The sequence below is a fragment of the Onychostruthus taczanowskii genome, unplaced genomic scaffold (assembly GCF_017590055.1).
Source record: "Onychostruthus taczanowskii isolate IOZ18803 unplaced genomic scaffold, ASM1759005v1 scaffold158, whole genome shotgun sequence".
NCBI lineage: Eukaryota > Metazoa > Chordata > Aves > Passeriformes > Passeridae > Onychostruthus > Onychostruthus taczanowskii.
In genome coordinates, this window is record NW_024498773.1 from 74,927 (window position 1) to 89,282 (window position 14,356).

Consider the following 14,356-nt stretch of genomic DNA (forward strand, 5'->3'; position numbering starts at 1 on the left):
CCCGCAGTTATTTTTTTAGAATTCATCTTTTAATTGTCCCATGATCAGTTTCCACACAAATCGCAACCACAAGTACACACACTATCTGTATGTACCTGACACGAAACACAACTTTGTATCTCACACGGCCACCTCTCGTTCTTTCTCACGGATTCCCCACGGGGGGCGGCCCGCCGGGACAAGGCTGGGAGCGGAGCCGGCACTCGGATTGTCCACACAGCCGGGCGGGCCGGAGCGCCCTCCGCACCGCCAGGGAGCGCCCTCCGCACCGCCAGGGAGAGCCCTCGCGCCCCGTCCCCGCGCCGGACGCCCCGCCCCGGGCCGGGAAAGGGAAGCGCCACCATTGGCCCAGCGCCCAGCCCCGCCCCCTCAGCCGTCACGCGCGCGGCCTCACCGTGGCCGGAAGTGCCAGGGCTGGGCGGCGGGTCTGGGTCCGCTGCCGCCGGTGCGCCCGAGCGCGGCGCCTCCCGCCCCTCTCCCGCTCCCCTCGGCCCCGCCAGGTTCCCTCAGCGACCCCCGCCATGCACCCGCGGCGCCCCGAAGGCTTCGACGGCCTCGGCTACCGCGGGATCGGTCGCGATGAACTGGGTCCCGGCTCCAGGCCCTTCAGCAGCGGCTCGGAGCTGGGCTCCTGGGTGACCAGCCCGCCCGACATTCCTGGCAGCCGCAACCTGCACTGGGGCGAGAAGACGCCGCCGTATGGGGCCGGGACCCCTCTGAGCGGCGCCGGCTCCAACGAGGAGGCCAACCTCGGGACGGGCGGCCCCGGCGCCGGTAAGGGAGGGCCCGGCCTGGGCTAGCCCGGGGACGGCCGCCGCCTCTCGCCGCTCCCCGGTCCCGCTGACCCCCGGCTTGCATCTCCCGCGAGCAGTGACCCGCCGGGCCGGGCAAGGGCGGGCGGGCGGCGGCCCTGGGCTGTGCCGCGGCCAGGCCGAGCGCCGCCCGGCCCTCCTTTTCAGTGGCGGTGCTGAAGCGCCGGGGAAAAAAGTCCTTTAGAAGAACACGGTCTGCTCCGTCCCTGCCTGTTGCGCTCCAGCACTATGCAGCTCCATGCAAAATGATTTGAGAGTGCCAGAATGCGTCCGCAGCTTTTCGCTAAGCAGTGTGCGGGCAGCTTGCTCCTCATTGCCCGTGTAAACAATGTCCTGCAGAAACACGCCGCCCTCTTTAAAGGCAGGAAGTGCTTTTAGGCTCTTAGAGTGCTGCGTTATTGTGGTGGTGTTATAGACTGCTTGGCTTCTCGGGTTTAAAACATGGGATGCTGACGTGAACCTCCCCCGTCCACGCATGATAGTGAGGGAACTGTGAGACTGGTAGGATTTAAGGAAGCAATTGAGTACAAGGCTTTTTCAGTAATTGCTGGGAAACTGAGTATAAGCCTCCATAAATAAATAAAGTCATTTTAGATCTTCATAAAATTGAGGTGAATTAAGGAGAACTTGCAGTATCTAGGGTGCTGTATGTTGTTTTCTTTAAATAAAAGGAGCAGGTTATAGACACTTGAGTATCAAGAGGTTTATGAAATAGTAATTTTCCTGAAATCAAATTATTTTAGTAGGCAGGTCTTTCTTTTCTGACCTGTTGTGCAGTGTTTTTATTCAGGTCTTATAGAGTACAGCCTTTAGCTAGGCTCCATCCATGCATGCACTGGTTGAAGCACTGTTTAAGTATCCTTGCATAGCTGGACACTACATTTTTTCCCGCTATCTACATGTGGAAGGTGTGTTCGTTCTGCACTTTGGAGCACTGATAAGGAGTTGCTGTAATCACTGAATCCAGCAGCTGCAAATGGTATCTTACCATTTTTAGTAGGGCTGCCACATATGTGTGGAGCTCCACTGAAGTTACTGACTTTATCCATGTCTTCAGACTGCTTGTACTCTGAAAACTGTTGGGCTGAGCATTATCTTTAAAATGCCTTTACTGTTCTGATGCTCATCTTAAAATCCATTCTGATAATTCCCAGTCTGTAAGTGTCTGTCTGGTTGCAGGCAACAGAGAATTGAATTAATTACTTCTGTAATTCTCCAGTAACTAGATTTTTGCAAAGGAGTGGAGATAAACAACTGGCTTGAAATTTATTTTTTTTAATATCCATGGCTTTTTGTAATGTCGCCCAAAATTTTGCCTTCTTACTGTTTCAACATTATTTTTCCACCTCAGTTATCTAAATTTATGTTTCAGAATTACTGTAAACTCATGCATACTAAGTAGTTGGTTTGAGTTGTTTTTTTTTAAGATATTAAAATGCTCTCTGTTTTACTGTTCATTTTCTCTGTTCTTTTTTTTCCCCTGTAAGAAAAACAGAATTGTATATATAAGAATATGTACAAACTCAAATGCAATCCAAAGTGCAAATATTCCTGGGGGAATAATTTTTTTATATCCTTTGTTGCTCAACTGCCATAAATATTGTGGTTTAGTGCTTGTAATTTTCTAATGCAAGTACAAGATAAAATTAGTTTTTCAGATCCTGTGCGTCACATTTTCTCTATTTTGTGATTATCACTGCTGTTTAATCTAGTTTTGTTTTGGTTTTTTTCTTCTTTTTCAGAGCAGTTGAACAGATTTGCTGGCTTTGGTATTGGCCTTGCAAGGTAAGAGTTGTGATCAGTGACAAAGGGGTAGTAGAACTCATATGTGTCTCATAAATCCTACATACACTTCTTCATTGTGTTTTTATTCCAGTAAGCCATTGAAACGTATTTAGAAACCTACTACCCCTATTTAGGTTTCTGTTTTCTTTTAACTGTTGACAAAAAATACTTACATGAATGGAAGAAACAGTTTTTCATATGGAATGCCCGTGATGTCTGTACCTTGTGCAAGTAATCTGAAAGTAACGCCAGAAAATTTCTTCAACATTTGCAAATTTTATTAATATTTCTAGGCAATACAAATATTTTCTAAGAAAGTGAAAATGTCTTCATGTGTATGACCAAAGTACCCTCGTACCATAATGTTCATCTAACCAGGTGGTCTGAAGGCCATTTTATTCTTTTTTATAGTGACCCTAATTATTGATAGTATTTTTGACAAAGTGCTGAATTTTAAGATGCTGATGTCCAGGGAAAGTTTCACCTCTTTTGGTAGTGGCAAAATACAAACTAGCTCAATAGTTACAAAACTGCAGTATTTTTCTATGCCACTTGTTTATTGGAAGTTAAGAAATCTACCACAGATGATTCTGTAGCTTTTGTTTGTAAAAATCCTGGATGTTCTACTTTTCTAATCCATGTTCCAGGTTTGAACAATGTACAGGTAAGTATTCTGATCACTCATGCACTTTGAGATGAAATTAATATTTTCTCTGAATGGCTGCAACCAGGAATTCTGCTTTGGAGGTGAGAACTTTCCTGTGAAGTTTTGATTGAAATATGACTTCTGGCAGTGGTAGGAGAATTGTTTTGGGTCAGTACTGTTTTTGGTGAAAAGGTGTCATCTGCTAGTACCTTCTCTGGCCCTCCTGAGGAGAGTCCTGATTAATAATACAGTATGCAGAATTAGCACAAAACTGGGAACTAATCCTCTCATAATTGTGGTTGTGGTTTGTTTTGTACCATGATATGTTGGGGAGGATGACATTAAGAAATTGGGTATGTTTTTTTGCTTATAAAAATATGTGCATACTACATATATATATGGGGCTTTTTTGTAGTGAATGTATATGTCAGATTTCATGTAACTTGTTCCTTGGGAGGCTGTTGGGTAGCCATCAAAAACATGCCTTGTTAATTCACTAAAAAATATATTGCTTTTCCAAATACTGATCTGCTGTTGTTAGAGACAATTAACAAGCCTTTGCTAAGGAATTTTTGGTAACTTCTCATGCATTAAATGCAATTTTACTTTAAAGTCTATTTACAGAAAATGTGTTGGCACATCCTTGCATTGTTCTACGTCGTCAATGTCAGGTATGACTTTTATATTACCTATTGCAGCAAAACTCCTGTGTACTGTCATATCTCTGTATGAAAGTATGTATTATAGGAAGCTTTGTAGTTTTTAGGGGGCCTCTGCTACATTAACAAGTTTTTATTTGTAGAATATCTGTTTTCTATTCTGCAGTTTAGCTTATTTTGAAAAATTTTGCTCATTTTTGTTTGGGCAGTGGAAAGCAAATTACAGCGAGTGTTTTGGGGTCTGCAGAGCAACTTCCAGATCCCTATTTACAAGCAGAATGCTTTGTTGAATAGGTTCTGATTTGTGTATAGTTTATTGTTTAAACTTTCAGCATATGAATACTTAAAAGGCCTGCCCATTTCCCTAAATTTCAGTGAGAACTTGCTCATATTTTTAGCTGATCTTTACAGAGATAAAAATTCTTGTATTTGAAACACCTTTATCCTTCAGAGTTGTATCATCTGCAAGTGTGTTTCTAAGACTGCCATTATTTATATTTTAACAGGTTAACTATCATGCACGGAATTATCATCTCACACCGTTTACAATTGTCAATATCATGTACTGCATCAATAAGACACAGGTTAGTATTTGGTGTCAGGCTGTATGTGAGCACTGAGAGTTCCTACAGCATGCATGTATATTGAAATCTCTAAGTGTTTATGTAGGTGGTGCTGGAAAGTATGGTTGTTCTCAGGCTTTGTTATTTTTATGGTTACAGAAATGTGTCAAGAAGATCAAGTAAACCATTATTTTTTTCAGAAGTACAGTGCTTAGTGGGGAATGATTTATGGATATTAGAAAACAAACAGTCCCTGAATTTTTTTTTTTATTAGGTTTCTAAAAGATCATTAATCATTATGTGGATAAAGTTATTGTTGAAGTGACTCCTTCCAAAGGTAGTACTGAATATATTTCCAATTCTGCAGGGGAATGGCAATCCTAAAACTCAGATCTAAAGGCAGGAAGAAATGCTTAATTTTGGATATCTTATGGGTGTACTTTTGACATCTCAAGCTCATTTTGTCCATAAAAAATGGTGTTAAGTTTATAATACAGAGAGACATGCCTCCAAAATTATTGTCAGGTCTTTGAAATTACTGAAAAACAAAAACTTCTTCATATATTAAAAAATGAGTTGTTACCCAAGTTTAATGACAAAGTTGGACAGTAGAATTGTGGCCCTGTCTGGTCTGTATTTACTGAAATTTTTTACTAATAAGTTGAAAATATTTTTGAGTTTTATGTTGGATATTTGAACACACAGGGTCCAAGAGCTCTCTGGAAAGGAATGGGCAGCACTTTCATTGTTCAGGGCATAACCCTGGGAACAGAAGGCATCATCAGTGAATTTACACCTTTGCCAAGGTATTGCATGTTTTTTTTTACCATTTCTAACAAATCAATAAGTTGTTGACTTATTTTCAAAGTGTTAGTAAAGCTGTTTGAAAAATACTGCTTCATGAGAATAACCAGACATAAATAGGAGTTTCCAAACAGTGTGGTTGTCTTGGAAAAGAAGACCTTATAATCCATAAATAACTTGATTTGTTTGTGTCTGCTTACTTCTCTGGCTTAGACATGCTGCAGCTAATTGATCTTTGGTATTCAACTCTGTAATAAAACCCCAAAATTTTCTTCTTTTGTTTGGGTGTTTATTGTGTGGTAATAGCAAATACCATACCTAAGGTAAAAATTCCTGGTCTTATTAATCTAATTAATTAATCTTATTAATCTAAATACAGAAAACTTGCACAGCTAATGAGCTATCACTGACATTTTGCTGAATATTTGCACTGTCCTTGCAGTGGAGGAGGGAGAGCAGAATGGCCTGCATTAGTGAATGAGAAGACATGGTAAATGGGCGTCCGTGTAACTGGCAGCTTTGTCTCCTGCCTTCCTTGACCAACAGCTATATGTACCTTTTTCAGTATTCTCGTAAAAAAAGACGTTAACACTAAAAATCAGTGACCTCATGTAAAGAGATAGTCATCATTCTGCATCACTGTGTCAACCTTCTGCTGCAGAGGTTTAGTAATTTTTTACTAAAAATAATCAGGGACATGGAAATTACCCTGGGTTTGAAAAGAAGAAATATGGTTAGGATGAATCAAATGCTGTTATGATTCATGTCTCCATAAAAATAAAAATAGGCACTTGCAAGTTCAAAAGCATTAGCAAAAGTGTTTCATATTTAAATTGTACAGAGTATGTATATGGGTTTTGGTCAGCTCTGTTTCATAGGTAATTGAAATTTTCAGGCCTGTGCTTTCCTCCAAGTGTGTTTTAAATACAGCTCTAGGGTATGCTTAAGTTCATGAGATGTGATATAGTGTTTATATCTTCATAGTTCTGAATTCTCACAAATGTGAGCTTTCTGCTTGTGGACCAGTTCAGTAGTTTGGAAAGTAAGCTGGTGCTGCTGCCAAAAGAATCAAACCTTTCTGCTGGAACCAGCTCATTCCTTTTCTGTGCTACTCCCATCTTTGTGGAACCACAATGTGTGAATAGTCAGGAAATTAACTGGACTGTGAAAGTGATCTGGCTAAAATAGTTTTCTCCTACATGAACCACCCCACAACAGTTTTCTACTGAATACTGTCTCTTTCTTCTTAATGGTGGCTTGCATGTTTGGGTGGTCACAGAAATGAGAAGGTTATTGCTTGTAGCAGCAGTGTCAGCAAATCTCATTTAAAAGGTTATTTAAATGCATTATCAGGGTCCAAAGAACACGGAGATGTGAAGTGCCAATTCTAATTCTATGTTATAGTTACATGAAAGAATAGTCCTGTTTTAGGAGAGGAGCCCAGAAATGGGTGTGTACATTTTGTACTACCAAACTTGCTATGTAATTGTTCTTGCACTGCAGGGACAGTTATGCCATGTGGATTGACAGATTAGGCTTTCACGCATTAGTTTGGCTGTTTTAATTTTCCACATCATTTAAGTATTATGGGTAACTGGATATGAGCCAAGTGTCTGAAATATATAATGGTAAAAATGATCTTCTGTTCCTGTTGAGTGATTGACCTATGTATTTAAAATGTGATAGCTAGTAACAACACACAGTTCTTCAGAAAGAGTTAAATCTTGCCTTTCTTGGATTAGGGTTAACTACAAGCAGTGTCTGATTGTGATTCCTGGACAACACTTGAAGCTGAAAACGTTATAGCTTATTATTAAAAATGTTGTTATTAAAGTCTAGTGTGCCCAGCACTTCAGACAAGTATCTATACCTCATAACTAGAGTATTGATGATATGCACTGTCAGTATATGTGGCATTTGAATGGTATTACATTCAAATGTGTGTTTACATTTTCTGTCAAGTGGACTGTAAACATTTGCTGTTTGTATTTTGAAGTGTGTAACTAGAAATACTACTTCAAGGAAATATTTTTGATGTCACCTTTGTGTTAAACACATGGGTTTTCTTATTTTTTGTCAGAATATGCTAAGGACTGGTCATAGGACAAAAAACTTCAGTTATGTCTATACGGAATTACTGTGCAACTTCTAGCCTGACCTCTTGTACTTTTAATCAAGTTCTTATCGAACCGGAATGATTTCTATTTTCTGGAAAGAAATAACAACAGGGTAGACATAACCTAAAGAACAGAAGAGCGCAACCAAACCAAAATGAAATAAAAATGATTTCTTGATGAAGGAAAAGTAGGAAGATTTTAAAGTACTCCATTGTTCCCTGAAAATTGCTTCAAGCACTTATACATAAGGCTGCTAAATAAATGCAGAACTGATTAAAGTCAATTGCTGTGAGAGCTGCAAACATCTTAGCAATTAATAAGTGAAACCTTTTTTTGATAGAATATCTGACAGGCCCAAAAAACTACTTGAACTTAAGCATGATTTACTAAATGTTTTGCTGTGTCTTTCCAATATGGGAAATACTTCAACATGAATAGTAGAACACCAGTATGAAGACTGACGACAGGTTGTTGACACTCATGGAAGAATTGCTTGAGAATTACGTGTGGATGTTTATTCATTTTGTGGTAAATACTTCTCTTTTTAGAGAGCTTTCACATAAATGGAATCTCAAGCAGATAGGTGGACACCTTTTACTCAAGGGGTAAGTATAGCATGTGTCTTATATCTTACTATCTAAACATAATAAAACTACCAAATGGACATAAGTTTAGTCTGCTGCTGCATTTTCTTGACAAGATGCTAACAGTACTTTTCAAATGCTGATTTTTTGAACAGTCTTGATTACATACACCACTTTCACAGGTTTTCTCATACTAGATCCCTGTGTCTATGGAACTCAACTAAATTAAAAGATTAGACTATTTTAGACCTTAATCAGTCTGGTCACATGGAAATAGAATTTCACTAAACTTTTGACTGAAGCTTATCTCAACATGTTGACATACAATTTTAGTAATTGAGTTATACTTTGTTAATTTTCTCTCAGGGATAATTTGATAGCTTTATCAACTTACAGGTGCTTGTTTGGCTGAAATTCTAGTATGTCATTATGTTAATTCTTACATTGTTAATTTCTACAGGTTAACACATGTGATAGCAATGCCTTTTTATTCTGCAAGCCTGATTGAAACTGTACAGGTAACTTAAATATATTTGGAACATTTAAAAAGATACTGTTACTCTTTATAGATTAGATTATGTGGAGAGATGAATCTTTGAATTCAGGTATATGTTGCAGTAGTTGCATTTGTTTTGCTTGAGGTTGTGTGACTTAGCTGAAGGGTGTTACCTATGTAGGGTATATCAATGTACTATCTTAACTCTAAATCTAGAATTAGAAAGGACATTTAATGTAGATAGTTGGAATATATTGCATATGAAATAGGGACATGCTATATCTGTGTGTTCAAGCAGATAAAACATAAAGTAGTTTTTCTCATGTAAGATTTTTAAACTTTGCCATCCTAGGCATGTTGTTACAATGACATCTGTCCCCTACAAAAACTGTAGTTTTTTCCAATAGTTCAGTGGGGATTTTTAATGAAATACTCAACTCTACCTCCTCAGGACTGTTTTCATTCAATCAGCTTTTTACGTTTAATCTTCATCTAATTCTTCCTTAGCCACAAAAATTAAAATCTGGACCTGTCACTTAGAATACGTCTTAGCTTGTTTTGTAACTGTGCAGAGTAGCCCACAGCACTGCGTTGCAGACTGCCTGTCTAGGTGTTACATCTCTTTCTGGAGAAAGACAAGGGTTAGCTGTGCAGAAATGGTTCAGGATAATTCTCCCATCCCTCTCTGTGTAATAACTTGCTTTTACGTGGTGTGACAGAGTCTCTGTGCAGCTAATGGAACTCTTTCTATAGAGTGAACTCTCATATGGAGGGTGCAGGATAGTCACTCTTGTGTCACTGAGTCATTATTAAAATAATAATTTTCATTCATAGCATGGGCAAGTTGCATGTACTGTCAAGACTAGTTTGCTAGTGTATGTGTCCAGAATGGTGCTTTTTCTGGGGAGAAGGCTGACTTCTGCAGTTTCTTAGTTTCAGCATGTACTTTAGAGGCATGGACAGGGGCAGGATTCTGGTGTGGGCAGACGATCCAAGCTGAAATGAGCCAGAAGATATTAGGAGAGCTGTTCTGTCTGAACTGGCTGCATTGTGGATTAACAGGACAGATGAGATTAAGCATCTGTGCAGGGAGAGTTATAGACAGACTCCCAACAACAAACTCACTTCCTCTGAAGATACTCTGTATTTTAGAAACCTTCTTTCCTCATGGGATCTCTGGTTTGGGGAATATTCAGGAGACTTAGCTGGTGTCATAATGGGAACCTGGCTGGAACTCAAATTCTTTATTGCTGGGGAATGGCTCTACCCTGAGCATGCCATAATTTTGGAACTAGAAACAATCATGGAACACTGTCAGTGTTTCTGGAGTTCACTGCAGGCTGCAGAATGGAATGTTATATCTTACTGCTTATATTTTTGTCTGAAAGGATGTTACATTACCTGTGTTGTTGGGCACAGGTAAATTTTTTACCAATAAAAGAGAACATGATTTAGAGCCTGTCTTCTGTTTGCAAGTATAAAGTTCCTTTGCTAGAAAGCAATTTAATAGGAAAACAATAAAAAAAATCTCTCTTGGCCTTTTAGGTAGGTGATCTTCTCTGTAATGGATTGGTTATGAAAATTCCACTGAGATCTGAGAATTTTAAGATTAGTAGCTTCAGCTGTGTGCAAGTATTTTAGTGGAAAAGCATGTGTCTGTCTGTGTATGTGTATATATGCTGTACAAAATGTGTTCTTGAGTTCCTGGAAACATTATCATTATTTTATTAGAAACACAGCAGAAGTAATGATAGTGTTTGTGAAGATTTTTATGTTGTATCAGTCGGTGCAGGGGAGCAACTTGGCTTGCCAGGTTTGCATTACATTCCTGTGCTGCAAGAAGACAATGACCAATGACAAACCAGAAAAGTTGAAGACTGTTGAATTTCCTACTAGCAGGTTTATATTGACTTTTACTGTCTTAATTCTGATAAACCATTCTGTTTAACAGTATCTGTTTGACACTTATCCAAGTAAATACATTTCATCAAAATAGCTGTAAATGGTGGAAATTTGTAGCTGTTACATTTGTTCTTGTGTCATTAGCATCTCAAACCTCTTGGTGGCGTGTTAGGCCAAAGCAGGAGTGGTTTTGAAGTGCGGTGACTGTAGTGATGAGGGACAGAAAAAGAGTCAGTAGGGGTTGTGCTGCTTAACTTGTACTTAAAGTCTGCAACAGCATTATGTTCTCAGGCATTTAAACTAGTTTATTGCCCACATAGAAAACACCATCAAGGCTCTGCAGGCTGTTTAATATTTCCTCAAAATACTGAGGAATATTCTGGTGGTTTATTCTGATGTGAGGTCAGGACATGGACCACATGGACTCAGAGACTTGGACATTTAGAAGAACACCAAAGTCTTGAATTTTGGGTGTAAGCCACATGATAAAACACTGGAGTATAACTATTAGTAGGGGAAATAAAGTTTTTAACTTAATCCTACCCTCACAGGTGGATTGTAACACAGTAAATAATTATTACAGGATTTTTATTTTCAGCACATGAGTAGAATAATTATCTCTTCACTAAGAGACAGCATGGGTAAAGAATACTACTTTAAATGCATATAATGCCATGAAAACATTCAAAACTGAACCTATTAAATTCGTGTAAAAAATGACCTTTCAACAGTCGTTACATAAGTCTTTGCTATGTAGATTCAAGTTCAAAGGTTATAGTCAATAGTCTTTAAAGTAAAGGAATTTTGGGTTAAATAAGTACTTCCTGGCATTTTGCTCCAGATGTAGACATTAGAAGTTCGTGACTGTTTTGCATTCTGATACTTTCAGCAGTAGGCTGAAAGTTGCATTTCTTTGGTATAAACACAGTACTGCAGTACACACTAAAAGACTCACCTCTTTAAGATGGGTTCATTCTTTAAAAACAGGCTTAATTGAATGCTGTGAAGAGTGTTATAACAAGGGACTTTCATTCGTACAGCTGTGTAGACATAATAGCATGCAAGTGTTTAACTCTTTTAAAAAGTTCAGCAGTGATATGTCTGAGTGGATGTCAGGATGTTTTTGAAGTGCTCAGCATGAGTTGTAACTCCTTGTTTGTGCTTGTAGAGTGAAATAATTCGAGACAATCCTGGCATTCTGGACTGTGTGAAAGAAGGAATTGGCAGAGTCGTAGGCTTGGGAGTACCCCATAGCAAGCGTCTCCTTCCTCTGATGGTCCTGACTTTTCCCACTGCTCTACATGGAGTTCTTCACTACATCATCAGTTCCATCGTACAGAAGCTTGTCTTGTTTGTTTTGAAAAGGGATAATTCCCACAACCTTCCAACTGAGAGCTCCACTTCTGTGCAGAGCATGCTGGATGCGTATTTTCCAGAACTTATTGCTAGCTTTGCTGCTAGCCTTTGTGCTGATGTCATGCTTTACCCGCTGGAAACAGTTTTGCACCGCCTTCATATTCAAGGGACACGCACAATAATTGACAATACAGACCTTGGCTATGAAGTGCTTCCAATCAATACTCAGTATGAGGGAGTAAAAGACTGCATAAATACTATAAAACGAGAGGAAGGAATGCAAGGTTTTTATAAAGGATTTGGAGCTGTTATAGTACAGTATACCTTGCATGTGGCAGTTTTACAGCTTACCAAAATTATTTACTCAACACTGCTTCAAAATGTTTCTTAATCTGTCTAGGTCTCAATTTAGCACATTGACATGTGCTAAATGATTGACATGATTGACTTGCTAACCTAGTTATTCTTCAAATGGCTTAGAGAATGAACTTTGGGGAATCCACTCTGTGGATTCTCCTTACACTGTAGAACTACTTGTTTTAAAAATGGGGATATAGTTTCCGAAGTGTAATTAAAAAAGGACTGTTTGAAAATTACAGACACAAATTGAATATGTCATATGCAGTCATACAAAGGGGATCAGATTTCAAATGTGATTGCATTGAGGATTTACTTTTCCTCTTACCAGTTCACTGACATAAGGAATGCATATGAATTGTTAGTATCTGCTTTATAAGCATCACATCTGATACTTAAGATGGACTGTTAAGCAGTTGAAAAGAATTTATTTTCTTAAGTTATAAGAACTTAGAGTTAGGGGACTGATGGCTTTACTGGTCTTTTAAAAATGTTTCCAACTTCACTGTTAATAGAACTGCAAGTAAAATAGAAACTGTGAAAGTGACTTAAGTAGACTTAAATGTTATCATTTATAGGTATATAGAATACTTATTTTGCTGCAGTGTGGCAGAAGATGACAAATGGGAATCTCTTGCTTTGTATAAAAACAATGAAAAATGGGTGTGAGTCAAAACTGCACAGAATGCAAATTTGGCTGTCTTGCAGTTTGTTTGCAAGGCTTACAATAACTGTGTGAATAAAGCAAAATAGAAATTGATGTGTGCATGTGTAAGTGCCATTTTTAGTTGACTTTCCACTGACAACTTCAGGGTTTAGTTTTACTGTAATGCTCCATATGAGAGTGTAATAATCATACGAATCTGTGTAGTAGTAGTGGTGTTCAAAGTGTACAGAAAGCCTAAGAAAACAATTGGCTGTTCCTAGAGTTTTTATTTTGTTAGATTGGAGGAGTGTGTATAAAATTGTCTCCTTAACTATTTAGCACTGATGTCTGTAATTTAAAATCTCTGCTAGTTTAAATATTTTGTGGAGCAGAGCTAAGTCTGTTTATGTGCAAAGGAACCATTGAAATAAATCATTTTTGCTCTCTCCCCCTTCAGACTCAGCCTGAAAATGATTTTTAATCATTTTAAATAACCTAATCCTTGGTTTCTTCAGTAAATATGGGGGCTGGGAGATGGTTTTTGCAAATAAAACAAGCATGTGGAAAGTCACTTTTAAATTGTGAGAGGCCGCTGCTTTTTTCACATTCATGTGGCAAGTCTGTTTTTGTGAATGCTGTAAACTGATCTGCATTTTAATCATTAATCATTGTGTAGTTACCACTTATGGAAAGTAGTCATGGTAAAATAATGCAGAGATGTTGCTCTTTGTAAATTCTGACTTCATATCAGGTCTACTTTATTATTAATCTAACTTTCATGTATTTTAAATGCCTAAGTGTTGAAATGGAGAGTATGGTGAACTTGGAAACTGGATTCTTTTGAAATACTGTTGATTGCAATTCTAGTGTATAGTGTATGAAATAAAATGAGAATTCACTGTAAGTATTATAAAATAATTCACCAAAGAGGCATGTAAAGGAATCCTGTTTTGTGTGTTCTGTTTTACTGTATAGATTTCAGAGTGGCATTTTCTAGTTCCTCAACTTTCATAAGTGTAAGAACATGATTAATTCAACTACATGCAAGAGCTTAGGTAAAATACTCAGTTCCTGGGTTGGTTTCTTGAAAAATTTCTATGAGTATTAAGATGACTATGCTGGAGAATCATCAAGACTGGAAAGGACCTCATCATGTCGTGCAGTTCAAATTCCTGCTCTAAGCAAGGCCAACATTTACTTGTACATGCCCTTGTCCACTCAAGTTTTCAATACATGAAACTGGCCTTTTCAAGTGTGTTAAATTCAGCTGTAGCAAACAATTTTATCACAATTGCCTTGAAGCAATACCTGAGTGCATCTTGCAGAGGTATCTGTAAAATTGGCCAGTCCTGTTTTTCTAGGCATAAAATTCTAGGGCTTTTTCCCTTGTGAAATGGAGGACTTGCCTTTATATATCCTTCAAGAGGCAAGATGAGTTCTCAAGAATGACACTAGAGACTGCTATAATATTTTATTGTGTCAAAGACTTGGTTTCATTGGTGACAGTTTTACAGTTGTAGTCTAGGTTCTTAGGTCTGTAAGCAGGGTGAGAAAAAATGCTGTCAGTGTAGAGCAGCTGTTCTGTTGTGGAAAAAACCTTTTGCTTAGGGCTATACTTTTTTGGTCCTC

The 14,356-nt window shown here is 38.6% G+C and overlaps 1 protein-coding gene across 1 annotated transcript; it reads left to right on the forward strand.

Moving 5' to 3' along the window:
* The first annotated feature begins 393 nt into the window (after positions 1-393).
* SLC25A46 (solute carrier family 25 member 46) lies at positions 394-13,645 on the forward strand. Its single transcript, XM_041399177.1, has 8 exons — positions 394-774; positions 2,555-2,597; positions 3,857-3,914; positions 4,409-4,486; positions 5,171-5,271; positions 7,935-7,991; positions 8,431-8,488; positions 11,537-13,645. The coding sequence occupies exons 1-8, from the start codon at positions 522-524 to the stop codon at positions 12,113-12,115; spliced, it is 1,227 nt and encodes a 408-aa protein (XP_041255111.1). The 5' UTR covers positions 394-521; the 3' UTR covers positions 12,116-13,645.
* Positions 13,646-14,356: the final 711 nt, after the last annotated feature.